This window comes from Panthera tigris, chromosome D3 (genome assembly GCF_018350195.1).
Source record: "Panthera tigris isolate Pti1 chromosome D3, P.tigris_Pti1_mat1.1, whole genome shotgun sequence".
NCBI lineage: Eukaryota > Metazoa > Chordata > Mammalia > Carnivora > Felidae > Panthera > Panthera tigris.
The window spans coordinates 23,456,641-23,471,749 of NC_056671.1; the positions used below are offsets into that span (position 1 = coordinate 23,456,641).

At 52.3% G+C, this 15,109-nt stretch overlaps 1 protein-coding gene across 4 annotated transcripts in view; it reads right to left on the bottom strand.

Moving 5' to 3' along the window:
* Positions 1–707: 707 nt before the first annotated feature.
* NF2 (neurofibromin 2) overlaps positions 708–15,109 on the bottom strand; it is a 79,885-nt gene continuing 65,483 nt past the window's right edge. For 2 of the 4 annotated variants that reach the window (XM_042961584.1, XM_042961586.1), the window contains 2 exons: positions 14,052–14,096; positions 708–3,662 (listed from right to left, as the gene is read on the bottom strand). In XM_042961584.1, coding sequence (XP_042817518.1) covers positions 14,061–14,096 — 36 coding nt within the window. In that variant the 3' untranslated portion in view covers positions 708–3,662; positions 14,052–14,060. The remainder of the gene's footprint in view (positions 3,663–14,051; positions 14,097–15,109) is intronic. The other 2 variants (XM_042961585.1, XM_042961583.1) reach the window with 1 other exon arrangement.

A 15,109-nucleotide genomic window follows, 5' to 3' on the forward strand; every position in this document is an offset into this window, starting at 1 on the left:
ATGGAGACCTGAAATGTATTCTGACTCGTGGCAGGCAGCACTGTGGTCCCTGAGAAGTCCTGATAACACATTGTGCCACTGGAATCTTTCATTTTGGGCTGCATGATTTGAGATAGAATTATCCTATAGTAGTTGTGGTCTTAAAGGATTTTTATTGATTGAAAAAATAGAAACAGAACAAAAAAACGTAAGCTCCACAGCAATGCTTCCCAACCCCAAGTGTGAGTCGTGTGGCCCTGTGGCAATAGCTGGCCTCATCTGTCCCACAGCCAGTGCCCAGCACCCTGTTGGCTCTGCAAGCCCCCCCCCTTCCAGAGCCCAGAACAGGGACACCTGGAAGCAGAGGCACCTTGAAGGGTTGCCTGGTCCAGCACCCTAGTTTTCTGGTCTGGAATTGAGGACAGGCAGGGGGTGTGGAGAGTAAACTGGCACTGGGACCCTGTCCAGGGACTGCTCCATGACCCTGAGTGCCCACAGGACAAAGGAAGAGCGTTCCCAGGTGAAGGTAGAGTAAGGGGTACTGTCATCGGCCTGGAAAAGGTGATCCTTCTATCACCAGTGACACGGGGCCGGAGTTGGGGTGCTGGGCAGTCAGGGAGGGTGGAGGTCCCGTCTCCTCAGAGCCCCCAAGAGTCGGCCCTACCACCCAGCCCAGCTTGCCGCCTCAGTGACTAGGGCATCAAGCAAACCAAGGAAGCCCAAGACACTTTTGACAGCTTAGAATTTTTATTAAAACAATCATTTAAATTACAACAATCCCCGGAATAGAAAATAGCCTTCCATGGTCTGGCCCTGACAGGAGGCAAGACCCAGGCCCCACTGGAACAAGTGAGGTTTGACATCTTTGAAAACGGATGGAGCTTCTCTGGAAGCCCACGAGGGGCTTGCCTGGCCCCAGGGCAGCTGGAAGAGGCTGTCTCCCCACTGAGGTGGACCCTCCGGGGGCTGCAAGGCCCTAGCCCTGTCAGCGAGCAACACTTAGTCCTGGTTGTCAGACTCTGGATTTGCTGTTTTGATTTGAAAGAGAAAAGAGGGAGAGAGAAGCTTGTCCCCAAGCTTACAAAACAGTCACTTAAGAAGTGTTATGTAATGCCATGGGGTATTGTCTAGCGGGGCCTGGTGGGTACATGAATAACTGAGCTGATGTCACAGGTCAGAGCGCTGCTGGGGCTGAGGTGGGGCCTCGGTCAGGGCGAACGGTCAGGTCTGTCTGTGTAGACAGAACCGCTAAGGGCCAACACCCCAGCCTTACGGAGTGTCACCAGCTGGGCAGCCCAAGAACCATCAGAAGCGCTTGTAATGAAATAATTGTGGCCAGGCCATGCCCTCAGTGGAGGCTTCCTGACTTGATAAGCTCCCATGCCCTAAAAATGTTCGCTTGAAAAGAACACAGTCACCTGAGCCTCGGCACAAGTCCCTGAAAACCAAGCTCCTCTTTTATTCTGTTTCCTTCCACTGTGGCGCAGGACTTTTCTAAAGGCCACCATCCTCTCCGCCTACCCGTCTTTGGGAGGTACGCGCCAGCTCCCGCCTCCAAGGAGAGCTGAAGTGTTCCTGGAGGAGCGAGGCTCTGCTGGCCCTCCTGAGTCGGCTCTCGGGCCCGACGGTGCTCCTGCCACAGCTCAGATGCCAGCTGGCTCCCTCGTGGCCACATGGCTCGGCATTTCCCGGACTTGGAACACACACACAGCAGTTAAATAATAAAAAAAAAACAAAGCCCGACAACATTTATATAAACCACCACCATGCTCCTGTGCCCACAGCCACTGTTACAGATTAAATTTACAGGTCAGGAGGAAAGTAACTCGTCATGGAAATTCAGGGATGGGTGGTGTGCCTGGGGAGACAAAGCCTCAACACAAGAGCCAGGCCCTACATTACAGATGCCTTAGGACTCCCCTCACTGTGACTGCATCTCAGGGGAAGAGGCTTTTGAGGGACAGGGAGACATAAGGAAACTCTCTCAGCCACAGCCATCTACACTGAGCATCCAGATGTGGAGTCCCACCCTGTATATCCTAAGGGGTTTGAGTGACACACAGGGCTGGCTTCCTCAGGGCAAGGGGGCCCAAAAGGGGGTTGGCCAGCCCGGGACACCGTTAGGTCAGCCTGACCGTGGAAAAAAGGCAGGATCTCCGTGAGCTTCTGAGTTTCTCAAAACCACATAGGATTGCCAGAGACACCTCTGCTCTCAGGACATCTCCAGGCCCTCACGTGTCCTCACTTAATAAGCCTCTTTTCACTGGTTCTGACTTTATCTCCTGCTCTGCATAACAGCCCCACTGGAAGGATCCGAATGGCTGGCAGGTCACAGCAGCACCACCAAACCATGGAGAAAAGGAAGGGCAAGAAAGTGGCCCCAAACGAAGGAGCGTGGTGCTATGGGAGTGGCTCCGTGACCCGCTGCCGCCCGAGTGGAAGGGGGCTGTGCACCAGCAGGTGCAGAGCACCAATGGTGAGTGGACACCTGGCTTGTGCATCTGGCTTGTGCTGGGAGGGGCACACGGGACCCCACATGGCCCAAGGGGGAAAAAAAATAAAGGGCTGTCTGCCCCTAAAGGGCAACACCCAAAGGAGGCCCAGTACAGTCAAGGCTAAGGAAGGGCTTGCTGGCATATGGCCCAGGAGGAAAGGTGATTCAGGCAGCAACACAGACTGAGGCCACAGTGAGAAGTACCTGTGGGGCCACAGAGTCCCAGCCAGGCTACCAGGTGCTGACTACAGCGTGACCGGGGAGTCCCCCCGTGGCCCGCCACAGGCAGGAGAGACTAAGGCTGAAGGGCGGGGAGAAAGACACGCAGCTCCTACCTGCCTCTCGAACCCTGGTCTGTGGTGGCAAGAGGAAGACAGCGAGTGTTCTGTATGGAGCAGATTCCTACTCAGTTCTGTTGGGCCCCCGGCCCCTCTGCTGGCAGCTGACCCCTCATCACAGCTCCTGCCTAAAGTCCTCCCCTAGTCACAGCTGCCTTTCCCATTCTCCACCAGCTGGCAGCCAGAGCGCAGCCTCAGGCTGGGGGGGGGGGGTGGGGGTGGGGGTGGGGGTGGTGTGGGCTGAGGACACATCGCGTGGCTTGTCAGGAGCCACAGGCCAGCTCACCGACGATATGTAGCAGGCAGGCTGGCAGGCAGGCCGCTCTGGGCCTGCGCTCGGGTGGGCCACACTTCTTTGCATGCCAGTTCCTCACCAGTGGAGGAGATGAACGTTCTGGAGCCAGGGTGGGGTGGGGGCGGTGGCACCAGGCTCCCTGTCTCCAGGGCTCCTGCACACTTCACTCCCCGGGGCTCGGGAGGTCAGCACTGGACAGTGAGACACAGACCCCAGGGTGCCTTTGACAAAGGAAGTTTGGAACCCCACATTAGATGAGGAAAGACAAATACTTCTTTAAAATGTTTAAAATGAACTAGAACCCCACGAGAGAGCTCTCTGCAGGTCACATTTCAAGGCAATTGCACATGAAGGGGGCTGGGCTCTCCACTCAGCTGGGAAAAGTTCCAGAGCTCCCATGGAAGCCCCCAGCCAGCCCACCTATGATGACTCCCACGGTGTCTGACCCATCCCTCTGGTGCCGGGAGCAGCAGGTGTGGCAGATCCTGGGCTGGCTGGGCACCTGCTAGAGCTCTTCAAAGAAGGCCACTCGGGACTTGGCGCTCTGCAAGGTGAGCTGCAAGGAAGCAGAGAAGAAGTTGAAGGGCGCTGGATTTCTGCTTTTATGACAGGTGCCATCCTGCCTTGGGGACTAACCTCAGGGCTGGTTTGGAGTGGAAGGGAAGGCTGCTCAGATAGATGTTCAAGGAGCTGGCGGCCAATCCCAAATAAGTTTCCAGATTTGCCCAAGAACTCAAATTAGGAAGTGACAAATGAGGACATGCCAGGAGGGATGGCTGGTGGACAGAAGCATGTCAGCAGGAAAATCTCATCAACATCATCTTTTCACAGAGGGCAGGAGCTCCCTGGACACTATAAGAGATTCTCACATTCTCGTCTACGAGAGTGTCTAAGATGCTTCTGTGGGGCTCCGTCTGCAGTGGCGCCAGCCTGGGATGCTCGTCCTCTCCAGGGCTCAGAGGACCGGCTTGGCAACACAAGTCTCAGGCAAGGCAGGCCTGTGTCAGACAAGGAGGGGAGTGTCCCTCCCACTCCTGGCTCCCCAGGTGGCCCTATAGCAGACTTGCCCATGACCTGGCAGCTCACAGGGGGTTTGCATCTACAAGCTGGGAGGCAATGAGCTTTCTGGTTGGGGCTGGTTCGGGCAAGGGGGGCAGTCCCCAAGGGGCAGTCCTCTGTCTGGAAACTTAAGGCCTTCCCAGGAAGGATGCTGCCCTAAGAAGCACAGGGCTGGGAAGATGCAGACAGACAGGATCAGGGGTTGAGCTCTTGGCATGGTAGAAAAGGCACTAGAATCTGTGACCGTCCGGAATTGCTGAACCCTCAGCCCCTGAGACTCTGTAGGCCACTTCCCAGGATCTCCCCAAACAGAAGCATCTGGCACGGACACTTTCCAGCACCTGCTCCCCCTCCGGAAATCACCAGTTTGGGTGAGACTGTGTATTCCACATCCAGCTCCTGGACTTCGTAAAGGAGGGTTTTCAGGGAAGGTGGACACAGAGCACATAGTGTTCATCTTCATATCCCCCAAACCCACTTAGCTTACTGCTTCACACCTAGTAGCAGCTCAAACAATGTTTGTTGAATGAGTAAGATGTAGGCTCTTAAGGAAATGGTGTGATGCATGGGAAAGGCAAGAGCTCCACACGAGGCTAAGAAGGCCCGGACACTAATTCTTTTCTGTCACCAGCTCGCTGTGTGGCCTCAGTGGACACCCTTGACTTCTCTGAGCCTCTTTCCTCTGGAGTTAAACCATGGAAGTGGGTTGGATGGTCTGGCCCATTCCCTGGACCTCTGGCAGTCTCTAAATCTGAAAAGTCCTTGGCACCATCTTGCCTCTCTAAAGGGTGGGGGAGGGAAGCTCAAAACCAATCCCTTCTCCATCAAACACAGGCGGCGTCAGTGTGCTCAAATGAGACAGCTTGAGAGCTGGCTCTTTAAACCCTGCCAAATCTTGTGGCCTTGAAGTTCCTGACTAACAAGCTGAGTGCAGGGACGCGTCTGGGCTGTCAGTGGAACCAATTTCAGAAGCCCTCTGGAAAGCCCAGCTCTAATGGGAATGGAGAGAGCTTTCATTTCTTTGCTTAAATGGAACTCCCTCTAGAAGGGAGCCAAGTCTGGATGGGTTTCTCCCTAAATGCAGTCAGAGGAGAACGGCTGCGGGTTATGTGCTCTGTGATAATGGGACTCATGATGTTAACCAGGAAAGAAAGAGAACCTAAGAATCACTGAGACAAAATCCTCTTGCTGGAGAGTTTAAATCAAAAGGTGTGAAACCCAATGTCTCCACTTAGATTTCTTCCACGCTCTCGGAGAAGACCTCTGGCTGGCTCCTCGGGGGGACGAGGCACCAACAGGGGACAGGGAGATGCCCACAGCCCTTCCACACACTGAGTCACAGACAGCTCCAGCCAGGCTGTCTGACCTAAGGCCGCTGACCAGTTGGATGGTCCTGGGCAGGTCACTCACTCACTGTGGCCTCAGTTCCCTACGGTGAAGCGGGCCAATGGCACCCCTTCCTCACAGGGGGACACGCAGGGTAACTGGGAAGCACTGTGAAGCAGTCAGCACCATGCCTGATGCTCACGGAGAACCCAACAGCTGTTAGCACCAATCGCAGCATCACATTTCTTCCCCTAACCCCAGCTTTGGCTCCTCTCCTTCCAGTGGGGGCGCAGGGCAGAGTGTAGGCTAGAGGGGGTACAGAAGGCAGGGGCATGCACTGTGCTGGCCTTCGTGGCCTCCAAGGCAGGGCGAGAGGATGGCCCCGAGAGGCCTGGCCACTTCCCCAGGCAGGAAGCCCAGGCTGTGGGGGCCTCTGAGAGCCTTCTGCCCATTTGTACAGTGTTGGCTCCAAGAATTCCTGGATCCTCTACCCAAGCTGCGTGCTGGCTGTCCCCTCGAGGTGCCAGGGGAAGGTTTTGGCAGCTCTGGCAGTGCCAGATTCCAGTTATTCAAGCATGTGTTTGTTGGGATGCAAAGCCCTCTTCGGGTGGGCAAGATGCTTCCCTGGATCCCCACCCCACCCCACGCTGCACGACAGGGGCTCAGCCTGACCTCTTATCTCACAAGAGCACAAGTGGTACCCCAGCCCGAGGAAAGGTTTGGAGCAAAGTCAAATACTCTGGCCATGTAGAAGTAGGAAAGCACCGCAGACATGTGGCCTCGGCAAGAGGAAAGAGTACCACAATCCTCCATAAGGCACCAGGCTGCTACAGGAACAGGCAGACCCACCAGACAGAGGTGGATGACGTGACCGTGGACGCTGAGGACACTGGGAGCCTCCCGCTGTGGCTCACAGGCGGATCTGGCTACCACTGCCCCTGCCTTTTACCTTTACTGTGTAATTCCTGGCGGTCCTAATTCCATTAGGGACCCTGCTGTCAGGGGAAATTATTGCACAAGTGCACTGTCTGCGGCTGGAACCCTTCCAGTTCCCACCATGGCCTCTGCCTGCTCCCCCCTTCAGCAGCATCCTTTATCTTAGATATCAAGATGTCCTCCTCTGGAGCCAGCCAGCTCTCCCTGTGCTCGTGCAGGAAGGCGGGTGGGGGAAGCAGGCAGTGAGAGGAGGGTCTGCACTGGGCGAGAACTCAGAAACCCAGGGGCAGAGGTCAGGAGGACCCCCAGGGCACTGCCAATAGCATCTGTCAAGCTGCCTTCAGCCTGGCTCCTCTCACCTGTGGGATCTGTCACCACCTGCTGTTTCTAGAAAGCTCACTAACTGTCACAGTTACAGTACAGCTACAGGCAGGGGTATTCCTAAGAGAGAAGGGGAAGGCTCAGAGGAAATGGCACAAAGCGAGCCCTTCATAAAACAAACTGGCTCTGTGGGTCTTTGTGTGCTCATGAAAATCAGCTAACAAGTGTCCTGGTTTCCCTGCCGCCCTCCCATGCTTTAAGGTGTACGAACCCGTGTCAGTGTTTGGTCTGCCTTCTTGCTCAGCGACAGGCCCGGCTATCTGCTCACAGCACAGCAAAGGTGCCATGGAGATGGCCTGACGAAGGCCCTCACCTCCTGCAGGTCACACTGTGAGAACTGAAGCCAGTCTCCCCAGTCCCCCCCACCCCCCAACCCTGCACTCTGTTTGATGATCGACAATGACAATAACCCTCTGCTCCCTCTGGCCCGACTTGCCGGGTGGGGGAGGCAGCACCTCTGGGAACAAAGGGGAATTCCCTGAGGGCACATGGTGTGGGGTCCTACACTGCCATGGTGGGGGGGGGGGGACTACACTGCCATGGCCTATCTCCAAGCTTGTCGGAGAAAAGGTCTCCTCTGAATTTAAGTAGGTGGTGAAGCGAAAAAGCCTGGGACGTGGAGAGACAAGCAGGGCCTTGCAGACAATGGCTACATCATTCTGGGACCTGCTGAATCTGGTCCACCTTTCTGATTCCTTCTAAGGACAAACAGCTAGAGCTCTGCCTGGACACGACTAGTGACTGTGTCTGCCACGCACCGCTCAAAACTCACACTGAATCCAGACAAGGGCCAACCCTGGGGCTCCCGGCAGTCCCGCCAGCTCCTTCGGGAAGCCATAAACCACAGAGGCCCTGCACAAAGCCTCCATCCTGCAGTGCTCTTGCCAGTTCCCTAAAGATGACTAAAAGAACATGAAGTTTCCTCACCAGGCACTGGGCTGACCCGCTTCTCTCTTCCAGCTGTCTCTTCACATCTGATTAAAATCAGCCGTGTGAATAATACAGGAGGAATTAAGTTCTCTCTTGACTGAACCGGCTGTTCAAGTCTGTCACTAATCCAATTCCTTTCTGAGGAGACAAACTTCCTTTGCTTTCTCTGCTGCAGATCTATACAGCTTGGTCTTTATCTTACGAGGGGCTCCGATCCACCTGTTGGGCCTGGCCCCTTCATCCTGCCCAGCATCAACAGCCACAAGCCTGGCAGTCACCTCTCCTCCTGCGCATTTGTCCATCAAACTGCCAGTTGTCTGTGACAGCCACCAGGCTGTGAAAGGGCAGGAGAGAGAGCTACTTGGCAGAGCTACACCTCTTCGAGCTATCACAACTGTGTGTGGTGTGACCACATGGGCACATCCATCCAATCTCAACCAGTTCAGATCCGGGAGACATATCTGTCTCCTTAAAAAGGCAGGAGGCTGGCTCCTCTCAAGCCTACACAGGACCTAACCCAGGCCTGCACGCCATACGCAGGTTCAACCGGCTCCTGCTCACTGGGCAAGCGTTTCAGGCAGCCCATCAAGACACAACGATCTGGCACCTGCCCAGTCCTAAGAAATGGCTCCAGGGTCTAGAGACAGCAAGCCTGGAAGGCACCTGTGACAAGCACCAGGTTCCCCAATCCCTCCCAGCTGGGGGGCAGTGGGGAATGTGGCCAGCTACAAAGGATCCTCCAGCATCATTCTCAAGAGTGCCCCCTGCTGGAAAAAGACAGCACCAGGCTGGCTGCCAACTCTCCTTCCAGCTCTCCTCTAAAAGTCCTTTTGGGGGAATCATTTCCCAAAGTGATGGGAGGGTAACTAAATGTATTCCGGCACAGAGCCTGCAGCAGCAAGGCTGCTTGATTAAGAATGAATTACACTTTCATCAGCACATAGAGAAAATTGATTCACAAGGCCGCATTGTGATAATCTTGTTCCTAAAGCAAAAAGGGGTGGCGTGGGGGTGGGCAGGACACAGAGCCACTTGGGCTATCAATGACAAGAGAAAGGAAGCTCTACAATTAAGCTGGGAGAACAAAACTAATCAGAGCGCCAGGATTCCTCCAACTAGTCTCTGGGGGCCTTGCCTCAATCCACTCATCCCGAGGGAGGAGAAAGGAAGGTGGGAGGGGGGCCGTCTAATTCATTTTAAACAATAAGACCCACAGTGCTGAACCCATTTTAGATACTAACCTAATAACTCCAGGCGCTGAGACTGCTTGTCCCATAAAAATGCAGCGGAATTGAAATGCAAGCCCTAAAATCATGTTACACCTCCTTTCCGCCACTACATATCAAAAATGAAGGAGCGGGGGAGGGCACGGATTCAAAAGGACATGCGGATTCTCTGGCACTGGGATCCACCAGGAGAAAGCCAACTCTGGAGCAGAAAGGTGACAGCCAAATCAGCAGCAGCAAATTCCAACATAATCTTTGGTTTAGGGTGTGATCAACATCCCCCCTTCCAAATCAGAGCCAAGGAGGGGGCAGGCCAGTGAAGGGGGATAGTTGCTGTACACTGGCCAGATTAAGCCCTTCTGCCGTCTTGCTAGTGACGGCTTGCACCCAAATGCCATCTGGTGATGTGTACGCGGAGAGAGCTGTGCGCACACTTATCCCTAAGCAGGGGTGGGAGGAAAGGCCAAGTCCATCCCAATTAATGAACTCAATTCAGGGAAAGCCCAGAGGGTCTCTTTTGTATATTAATCTTTTAGGGACCTAAAGTAGGAAGATGCCTGGCAACTGGTGTGTGCCTGTGTCTTGAGCTGCCCGTGAGATGCTGGCAGGGGCCTTTGCTACTCCGTCCTTCTACCTGGAAAATGGACTAATCAGTCTGATTCACTTCACTGGGCAGGTAGAGACGAACTCATAGCTACAGAGTTCTCTGAGCACTGAGTACCTTAGCAAAAAGGTGCAGACACGCTGATGTCATTTTCAAATTGCCAATATCAGAAGGGAAATCACAGCAAGGATCATAAGAACAGAACCTCGAGCCCGCAGAATGAGTTTGCATCCCATCTCTTCCCTCCCACTGTTGCAGTAACAAATCAGGTGCCGGAGGAAGGTTGCACTGAAACACATCTTCAGTGCTGAGGGACCAAATGGGATGTTTTACTGCATCAAATAAGGCCCAATAATGTCCCCAGGCACTTCCAAATGGTTGTAAAACATCCTAAGAGGGCAAAGCAGGTTTTGTACGATCTTCAACGCCTCCCCAAAGGGCAACTGCTTGACTGGGTAAAGTCTCCCAACCAAGAAGAGGAACTAGGTCGTGGTCTTTCGGAAAAGAGGCTGGCAGAATCTTCTATCTAGAGAGCTACCAGAAACAAGCAAGAGAATGGTAAGCCCTCCCCAGTTGAGAGGCACCTGGACATCTAGCTGGTGCACGTGTTAAGGTAAGAGTGGCCTTCGGGGATGAGCCCAGGCATCGCATCCAGGAAGAGCAGGCTCCCGGAGACCAGGCTGTGCTTCCCAATGCTTTCGCTGTGCTTCCCACAGAGCAGGGAAGAGTTCGTCATTGCAATCTCTTCCACGAGTTTGCTATCCACACCTGAGTGCTGCTGCTCCTTGCTAATCCTTGCTCCCACCCCACTCCCATTCCCCCGTTCTTCTCCTCCCCCCTCCTGCCTCTGCCACCCTTCAACAGCAACAAAAGAAAGGTTCTGGAGCTGGGAGCCAGTGCACGCTGCCTTTAAGTCAGGGCAGAGGATGCCGCACCAGACGATGCCCAGTTTCCAAAGCAGGCAGAGCCAACTGCCAGCTCAGGTCCAGTGACCAGGGTCATGGAAGGGCTGAACACATTAACCACACACAAGCATCAGAAACTAACCAGAGCCCTCTTTGAGGCGGGCGACCAGAGGTCACCAGGGAGGCTCTGGCCATTGGTTTTAATTGTGGGAGAAGCCTTTCATGCATACTCAATCCTGCCCTGTGATTTATCACTTCCCTGGTGTTCTAAGTGTTCTACTTCACTTCGCCAGCCCTGCATCTCCAAGGGGAGTCAGTGCAAATTGAAGATGACATTGGACTTTTATGTCTTCTGGATCCAAGCGGCAGCTAGAGCTTCAGAGAACTGTCAAGGCTACTCATTCCTGTTCCTCCACCAGCGGAAACCACAGCTGGACCTTGATGGCTCAAACCATTTACTAATAAAATAAACTTTCTAAGCTCCACGATCCTCATGATTTGTCCTCTGTCGATTTCCCTTGAAACCCTGTGCTCCCCTGGAGATCATGGGCACAAAAATGATGACAAGTTTGCTGGCACTCAGACCAGCTCAGGATGGGGGAGTGAAAGCTGTCCCCTGAGAGGGGATGAGAGCAAGACCCCGAAATGTACAAGCTCTGGCACTGCATCTTCACCTCCAAAGTGTGCAGCATAGCCGGCCACAGCTCACCTCCTCGGCACTGTGGCTCTGAAGCCCACGGCACCTGTGTCCCCTTCACTCCAGCCTCACTGCCGGACCTCACTCCCTCACTCAAAAGACTCGGAGGCCAGAAGTATGTGTTGCTGTCGCTCCCCCTGAGAATGAAATGAATCTAGGTTCTTAAGAGCGACTCTTGACAACTAGGTGCCACTCTGAGTCACATGCAAATGCCAAACCAGCTGCACTGATTATCAATGGCGGGGGGGGGGGGGGGTAGCGCAGTGGAAATGTGGGCAGTTAAGATTGGCAGGAGGAACAAAATATACCCTTGCAAACTCAAATCGGATAGCAAAGGAACCAGTGATGTTAATTCTGGCTTTTTCAAAGTTTTTACCTCCAAACTCATGGAAACTCTTTGCTGAGCTCTTCCTGTGTAAAAGAGGTGTGTTACCTCTTTTAATCCTCCTAACAATCCTGGGGGTTAAGAACTGTTTTGTTCACTTTTTACAGGTGAGGACACTGGGCATTAAGAGAAAGTAAGAGTTACAGAGAAAACGAGCAGCAGAGTAGTGGTAACCTCGGTTAGCCAGACGGGACAGCCTCTTGGCATTCCCAAGGGAACATGATAACTAAGCCCTGAACCCAAGGGTAATCCCTGGAATTAGCTTAAGTGACAGTACTGTGGAGAGGACACTGGGACCTCACAGTGAGGCAGGAAAGTACTGAAGGTGAGGAGAAGGAACATGCCTGCGTTGTGGGAGGTAGGTAGAACCATTCTTTTCTTGAAGAAATCTATGATCAGAAAACATTAACAAAACAAAAATCAATGCAGCCTGGTTTGAACCAAGATTAATGGGCTCTCAGGACACTGGAAGCTCTCCAGGTCACCACCAGTCTCTGCATTTCTCGTCCTAGACTTTGTAGATGGAGCTCTGACCTTCACACTCTAGGTGCCCAAACTTCCAAAGCCCACAGTGGTGTTTCTCTTTACTAGGCTTACTTTGGCCCAGACTACAGTAGGCACAGCCCCAGGGCTACCCCAGCACAGGCAGGTGGCTACTCTTCATGCTTAGTCACTAGCTCCAGGGACCAGCAAAGTCCAGAAAATGGAAAGAGAATCAAACGTGAAGTGTAGCAAAAACTGCCACTATTTAATCTAGTAATGCTGAGATAAGTCCAGCTATTATTAAAAGCCAAGCCCATTCTTCTGTTAACCCTTGAGTAATCAGAATTCTTGATTAACTGGAATCTGGCAGCCTGCTTTGAAAACAAGTTCACATCAAGACATTAAAAAAAAAAAAAAAAAAAAAAAAGACTTCTGTAAATGTCCTCGGAACAGTACAAATCTGACTGCAAATCAAACCTCATTTGTCTATAATAAGAGCTCAGTGAGAACTGGCGGTCAAAATCAGGTCCCTGAAGAATCGAAACATTCTGAATCATTACAGAAAAAGACAGATGAAATCGTATCAAGGTGGAATGGTATGGTCATATGCAGGAATGCCTGACAGCACAGGCTGACACAAAAAGGGATTTTTCTGCTGGACCCTGTGCTAGTCACAAAGTCCAGGAAACCAAAGTGGATCCACCCCAGGGTCCTCTGGGCACCGTGGGGTCACCACTTGGACAGATGATCCCCCTGGCCTGCCCAACTCCAGCGTTGGTCATACTGCACTGCTCAGAGCACGCGCTGCTTGGTGTCAGGGCGTTTGATGCCAATGTGTGGTATGAAAGCTGAAGAAATAGGAGCCCGCTAAATAAAAGTGTCACACACAAATTGGGGTTCATGCTATGGGCTCTTGGAACCACTGACAGACAGAATCCATCTTATAATGAGATCCATCTGGGACTTTAATAGCTAACCTCTCTTGCTTGGATAACAACCACAAATAAGGTCTATCTTATGCCAGATCTCACTTTTTGGTAGAAAGCTTCCAGTGAGCTTATTTTATTCTAACAGCAGAAACTGTGGCGAGGACACCAAAGGACACATCCTACGCGACTGTCAGGTGTCGGTGGGCCCACTGGCTGGCATACCGCTAGGGATTAGGTAAGGAGCAGAGGCAGGATGTTATGTTATTACTGGGCATAATAAATTCTCCCTGCTGCCGAGGCATGTTGGGAGGATGATGAACTATCGCAGAAGGAAAGCAGCAATCATTCCATTAATTCACTCAACAACCACTGACTGCTCATCTATTGGGTGCCAGCGACTGTCCCAATGTGAGTTCATGCTGACCACAACTCTGCCCCAGGCTGTGGAGGAGCTGAGCAGAGACAGTCTTCAGAGCACCGACAGACAGATAGATGGTGGTCCACTTAGATGGGCTACAGATCAGACTGCTGTACTGTTGGTTTGCTTGACTTGGAAAGAAAGTGGATGTGTACAGAAAGGGGAGGCTCTAAAGGCAAATGAGTGAGTGAGGACAGCCCCTTCATTCTGCGACCAGGTACGACCATGGGTCTTCAGAAGCTGTCACCACATGAAAGGTCTTGATCTTGAGTTAAAGACACCCAGATCTATCCCATTTCCATGCTAGAGCTATTTATCTAAGGACTATGCCACTGAGACAAAAGATTTTAGACAGACCTCACTGGACGAGAAGCCATGACCATCCCCAGCCCAACGATGACACAAAATGTGATGGACAGCTGGTCCTACAGCCCCATGACATGCTCTTCAGAACGAGGCAGCCTTCTGAACCCCCGGAGGTTGGTCTGGCCCCACAGGGCGGACGCCTGCTCTCAGACTCAAAGCATGCTGCGGCCAGTACCCAGTGCCACCTGCCCTCGGGAGGGCTCAGCATGGCCCAGGGACAGAGACAGGCAAGCTCATGCATGGGTTAGTATCACAGAGGGTAGTACCATCACCACATACAGAGTACCTGGGATAACCTACTTTGAGGGCTCAAATGCAGATAGGTCTTCTGCCTTGGGCTTGAGGCTAAACCAGCAAAATAAAATGAAGAAAAACAAAAACATACCCTGTGATATCAACAAATGCCACATGTGCCATTTGCAAAATGCTCAGACAGGCCTGAAATGGTGACAAGTGACTTCATTTATTTGTTTTTATGGCCTGGAAACAGGTCCCTCCGGCTTTCCTGAGGGCCTGGCTCACGGCAGCAACAGCAAAGACGAGACCTTTCAGTGTGCCCAGATGAGGAGCCTGGGGACAGGAGCGGGGGTTGGGGGTGGGGTGCCTGAGGAAGCTCCTTTGAGGGCTGACTGGCTCCCTGGCCCAGTCATCATTTTGCCTCTCGGCTCACTGGCTGAGGCCTCACTTTAGCTCCCCTTTCACTAACTGTTCAATAATTTAGTTTTGGAAGTGAAACCCAGTAAATAACGGAAGCCAGAGGGAAGAAGAATGTGGAATGGGGAAAGGCCTTTCCTTTTCAGCTATGCTATTAAGAGGAATTCTCTACCCGGTGCCAATACTAACTGGAGTACAGAGAAGGAATTTGAGGCTCCCGACTGTACCCATTAGCACTGGCAAGTAGCTATAGAACCCTTGGAGTTTTCAGATGCAGCTTAACTACTGAAAACAGATATTCCTTAACCTGGGAGACCACGCTAAAGAATAAGGTAAAGAGTAAAAAATTAAACTTAGGTAAACCATCATGATCTAAACTCAATGAACAGTCTCATCTTAATGACACCTCTTTTACAGGTATTAGCCTGATCCTGGGCTATAAGTCAGGAACAAACCAGCAGGAGGGGCCGTTTGTGCTTTGTCTGAGAGAGAAGCACACTCTTGGGCTGATATTTATGGAATTTAACCTTCTCTAAAACCTGAACGCTCAAAATATCAGTAGAGAACAATTTGAAACTGATAGCAACATAAATGAAGTTTCATCTTTTAAAACATTAAGGTTCTTCTAGACACTTCCTTTTAAGTATGAAAAACGTTAAAAATTCAGAATTTGGTTTTTTTAAAGTAAGAACAGGATTTTTTAA